Source organism: Polyergus mexicanus, unplaced genomic scaffold, assembly GCF_030449975.1.
Source record: "Polyergus mexicanus isolate NDT 795.1 unplaced genomic scaffold, iyPolMexi1.0 SCAF_27, whole genome shotgun sequence".
NCBI classification, from domain to species: domain Eukaryota; kingdom Metazoa; phylum Arthropoda; class Insecta; order Hymenoptera; family Formicidae; genus Polyergus; species Polyergus mexicanus.
Window position 1 is genome coordinate 2,854,095 of NW_027223347.1, and position 5,818 is coordinate 2,859,912.

The 5,818-nt window shown below is 33.9% G+C and overlaps 1 protein-coding gene across 1 annotated transcript in view; it reads right to left on the reverse strand.

The window, feature by feature from the left end:
- LOC138943492 (histone-lysine N-methyltransferase 2D) overlaps positions 1–5,818 on the reverse strand; it is a 42,194-nt gene that overhangs the window by 1,138 nt on the left and 35,238 nt on the right. Inside the window, 9 exon segments of the mRNA XM_070314341.1 lie at positions 124–306; positions 656–1,121; positions 1,993–2,558; positions 3,116–3,466; positions 3,650–4,018; positions 4,679–4,896; positions 5,233–5,459; positions 5,578–5,747; positions 5,749–5,812. Of these exon segments, the coding sequence (XP_070170442.1) occupies positions 124–306; positions 656–1,121; positions 1,993–2,558; positions 3,116–3,466; positions 3,650–4,018; positions 4,679–4,896; positions 5,233–5,459; positions 5,578–5,747; positions 5,749–5,812 (2,614 nt within the window).

Here is a 5,818-nt window from a genome sequence, read left to right on the forward strand (position 1 = left end):
CTGGAAGAAAAAATAAATAGATAAATATAACAATGTCGAAGATAATGGGTTTATAATAAAAGATAAAAGAAGATTTAAAGTAAAAGATTTCGAATTAAAGAAATTAGTTTTAAAAGACTTTACCTCTTCGCCGCGTGAGATTCTGCGCTTTGCAAAAATGATAATTCTGAGATCGCGCTCGACTTCAACGATTTCAGCGACACAGTTAGGATTGCAAGAATGGTTGATATATCGGGCAAGACCACCGCACAATGTTGCATCTACCACTCGTTCTTCATCCAATCGAAACATATATATACCGCGATTCTGCAAGCAAATAATATTAAATAATAAATTAATAAAGATAGAAAAATAAATAACACCTATATAGTAATAGAATAGAGAAATCAATTTTTATACACATGTTTATATGCACTTGTGTGCACGCACACGCACACACATAAAATAGAAAAAAAGATAGAGAGAAAATATTATATTCTCAAGAAAATATTAGAGAAAATTCTTATTGGAAAAATTAAATATCTTTAAAGAAATTAAATATTCTGTTAATAGCGATATATTTTTCAATAATATATACTAATATAAAAAATATATAATATGTAATAAGAGAAGATTAATAGAATATATAAAATTGCGATTAAGCTTTAACACTCACTCTAGCCTCGTACTGCTTCTCTCTTGTCTCTGCCAGTTCGGTTCTAATGATCTCCCCAATATATTCGATCACCATCGTGTGCTTCTCCAGATCTCTTGCCGCGTACAATCCTAAACCTTGAATTTTTGATCTCGCCAAATAAACATTATTACGCCATTCTTGCTTCATTTTTTTATATTGCGAGCTTTTAGAATGTACAAATTGCTTGGAATATGGACAGGAAGCCGTCTCGCCGATCGCAGCAGCGGCCGCTACCAACGTCGAAGAAACCCCGCCGCCCATCGCGGCGGCGACGCTGCACGTTGACAAGCCGAATGGTACCCCGCGCGACGCAAATCCTCCTGTACGCTGCGTGTGCGGACGCTTCCATGGCAATTGGTTTCGTAGGCGTGCTTCTGTTCGCGCGCTTCCAGTCGGATTAATGGCCAGCGGTAACTCCAACAATGGATTACGACCGTATTTAAATCTGAAATGAGAGAAATGCTTTCCTATTATTTCTATCTATATTTAGGAAGATTGATGTTGTTTAAATTAATAGGAAAGGCTAGAGAATTTTTATCACACGAAAAAATTGAGATGAGAATCTAAAAGAACATCTGGAAACATTATCAAGAAATACAAAACTAACACTTTCCAGACAACAATTGGAGATACTAATTAATTAGCACAAAAATCATTTCAAAAATTTTAGAAAATATATCACTCGTTGTCAGATCTTCGTTATCTTGTATTGCTCTTCCATTTTTTTAAATTCATCATGCATGCAAAGACTGAAAATACTATTTATTTTTTTATTTGCACATTATCATTTTAAATTGGTTCTTTAGAGATTCGATTGTATTTTAAAGTTCCTGAAATTATATTTGAATTATTATGATTGGGGTCGAGAAGATGCTAGAGATGCTTCGAAGCATTACATTAACCAATCAGAATAAAGAAATCTTTGCTCTTTTTGTCCTGATTGCTCAATCAAATGCTTCAAAGCATTTCTAGCGTCTTCCCGACCGCAGCCTATATTACAGAAAGTACAAGTGAGAAATCACAAATTTTTTTTCTTGCTATAACCAGAAGTTTTAATAAAATCATAAAAAAATTAAAAAAAGATGACAGAAAAGATAAAACTCAAAATTAAGGTAAACTAAAATCTTTAAAAACAGCCTATATTATATCAAATTAAGTTATCAATAAGTATTATCTTTCATTCTTATTTTGATAAAAAATAACTTAGGAATTATAGAACTATAAAATAAGAATAACTTAGGAATTATAATTCTATAGAAAATTAAGATCTAATTATGTATGATACCGTTCAGTTAATCCAAAAATCATGCTCTTACCTGTAGTCAGTCAGAGTCTCAATTCCAGGCAAACTCTCCAATACCCGTACTACTGTTGGTTCGGTCAGACCAAATAGATCCTCTCCCGAAACATATCTCGGAAACAATTGAACAGAACTCGTGCTTCTCCTCAATTCTGCAAGTGGTTCCAAAATTCGGTTCCAAACAGCGCGCGGAGTAGCATCTCTCAGTTCAACATCCTCCTGATGGGGTTCCTGGATTAGGACGCGAAATTCTGGACGACCGGAAACATCGTGGATCGAACAAACATAACGACAACGTTTGTTGGCTCTGCGCATGCTCCAATAAAAGCGCACAATTTTGTAGCCCACTGGGTAAATATAGTTCGGCGTATGGAAATTCTGCAGTTGATGAGGAAGTAGTTGGCCGACGCTGAGGAAGATGAGGGAACCCACGCGAAGCAGATGATTATGCTCAGAATGGTGCATTACTGCGGCAACTTGACGATTTTCATCGCGATTAACGTAGACGCGGCGATAGGCAGATAGCGTAATCAGCTCTTTGTCTTTTTCGTTTTTTAGAATGTGTTGGGGACAATACATAGTCTGGAAGAAGATGAAGGATCCTCATCAAAATCAATTTACCATATTCTCTCTCTCTCTTACGTTCTTATTCTTAAAAGATCGTGTCTTTAATATTCTTTAATATTCTTAATAGCTTTTCCTATATTTTCTACATCTTTTCAATTGCTATATATTTGCCATTTGGTCATGCATGCATAGAATAATCGCGCTTATGATCAAAATAATGTTTTCATAAATGTTACTTTTTTTAAGTTTTGTTTCTTAGCTTCAGTCATGAATAGAGGTTCTATTATATAGTTGCTTATATTTAAAATATTATATAAGAAAAAAAGAAAATGTTGAATATAGAGAAAATGACAAAAAAAAATTAAAAAAGATTATAAGAAAATTTTATAGAGAGAAAATTAAGATACTAAAAATACTTGTAAATCAATAAATTTCTAATATGTTATATTGTATCAAATATGATATATTAAATAGCGCACACACTATACACACGCGCGCACACACACACACTCAATTAATACAATTATACATAAGGATAAACAAATATTAATTTTTCTAATAATTTCGATTACCTTGTCTTTGTAAAAAACGCAGCCATCTTTGACAGCACACATCAGATGATAGCAATTGGTACACCTCGGCTTATAGCATTTAATTGTGCCAGCAGATTTTTCGCAAACGATGCAAATTTGCATGAGATTATTCTGCAACACATCATCTAGATGCATGAGTGCGCCACTCTGCATCTCGTATACTACATTAGACCACAATGCACAATTGAGATGCACCCATTTGTCCACGTCAAAGTTGAGTAGTCGGGCTGGTCCATCGGCTGTTGCATCGCCTTGACTTTGGCAGAATATACAACGACGACTGTCTTCGGCTTTTGCAGGCGCCACAGTGACTCCCATGCGAAACAACATCTAGAAGATTTGTTTTGTTTTTATATTTTAAAATTTGGATGTTTATCAAATATCAAAAACAAAAAGAGAAAAATAATAAACTATTTAATATATATAAATTCATTAAAAAAAAATATATTGGCGAATTATTTACATATATAAACTCCTATATAATCTTTAAATAATTAAATTATAGAATTTTACCTCGATAATTTCTCTATCAGTGGGTTTTTTCAACTTGGTACTGGGTTGTATAACACCCATCGACCATATTTTATATCTCGAACCTTTCCAGACCTTTGCAGGTGGTTGGGGCTCGATAACTTCACCAATCTCTTCAGAAATCGAGTGTTTTTTCGGCCGTTTTTCCTCATTCTCTGCACTTTCCCCATTTTCTAGCTTTTCAGTCTTTATCTTAATCTCGGTTGTTGATTCTTTATCAACTTCCATGCTCCCGAGTCTTTCTATACGCTGCTGTTGTTGCTTGATAGGAAATTTTTTCAAACCTTTCAAGTCATCATCTAATAGTTTTGTGTTTGTTTTATGGCATAGATGATCTACTATCGTCGCAGCCTGCAAAATAATAAAGGAATCCGACATATAACTTAGATATATATTTATTTATGCTAAATTTTTAAAATATGCTCTTATATTGAAAGTTTTAAAATGTATATTATTTTTAACCAAACATATTTTTTTAAATCAAATTTTTTAATAAACATGCGAAGAAATATTAATATTAACAACTGTTAATATTAAGTATATTATATATATGATAGTAATATTGAAAAAATTTTTTTAAATACATTGTGTGTGATACAAAACATTATATATACAGAGTGTCCGACAAGTAAGTGACTAAATGAAAGATGAAGGTAGATTGGATCAAACTGAATCGAAAAGTCCTGAACCATTTTTTTATAATGCTTAATAAAAAAGTTATTATTGAGTAAAGTCTGGCTAATCAGCGCCGATCTTTAGCCGCGTCTGATAGTATTCGGCGGCGCACACTTCACGGCGCGCGGCTCACCGACGTGTGCCCGCTTAAAGGTTGGCGCTGATTGGCCAGATTTTATTCAATAATAATTCCTTTATTAAGCGTTATAAAAAAAATGGTTCACACACAGGACTTTTCGACTCAGTTCCAATCTACCTCCATCTTTCGTTTGGTCACGTACTTATCGGACACCCTGTATATATGTACATATAAAGATATATTTCTTGTATGCAAACCTTATCCTGAGTATTGGAGGGTGTTCGAATGAGAGCAAATTGCATATAGCAAGCCGTCGAACAGAAGCAAAGTTCATCACCAGGTTCGGCTTCTTCTTTGCTAAAAAACGGCAGATCTGATACTTTCTTTCGGATCAGAAGATTATTGAAGACCACGATATCGCAATGACGACAAAACTTTGTCGCACCATTCAAGATACTTTGTATATCGACTGGAGCTGGAAAATGAATCAATATATTTAAAAATGAATTAATTATATATATTTTTAGTATGTATGCGCGAGTCGCACACACAAAAACGCACGTACCACGCGCGCGCGCGCGCACACACACACATACACACAAGAGAGAGAACTGCTCTTTTGTATTTATTTATTATTTATTTTATTTATAAGATCCTCTGATTTATATATTTTTTCCAAGATTATTTCTTTTATAATTTATAATAATTTTTTTTTCCATAAAGCAAATTGAAATCGATATTCTTTCACTCGATTCATATAAATTTTCTTAATAAACAGCTTGTAATGATAATTATTCTATTAATTACGTACCACCTTCTTTGCCGTCTTTCCCTTTCGTCCTGTACAATCCTAGTTTCTGGCTAGGAGGAGTGGAAGTGCGTTCGACTATTTGATAGCCAGCAGGTGGTGCTATGTTCAAAATATTTGCAAGATCTTTGAGTACACCCATTATATCATCAGCAGCCTGACTATTTAGAGTTAAGGTTACGGTGACGTTTCCGTTTTCCCGTAAAGGAATCGGAGGAGATTTGCCAACCCTAAAAGAAATATATGACATCATTATTATTTATAAATAATATCCTAAATAATAATAAATAATATGACAAAATGTACAATATATGTCTCATAATAATAATAATAAATAAATATACATACTTGGGCATTCCAAAATTCTCCCTTGTCTTGTTTAGTTTAGCATCTTTTGAATAAGCAGGCTTCAACTGATTGGAATTGGTGAAATTAAAGGTATAAACGGGTGATACGCGTTTTAGCCAATCCGCCTCCTCATCGGATTCTTCCTCAATCAATCGCAATCCGGGAAAATGAATGCATAAATTCAGGTATAACACATTCAGGCGAAGATGAACTAGTACTCTCTGCGTTGATACCACTGCTT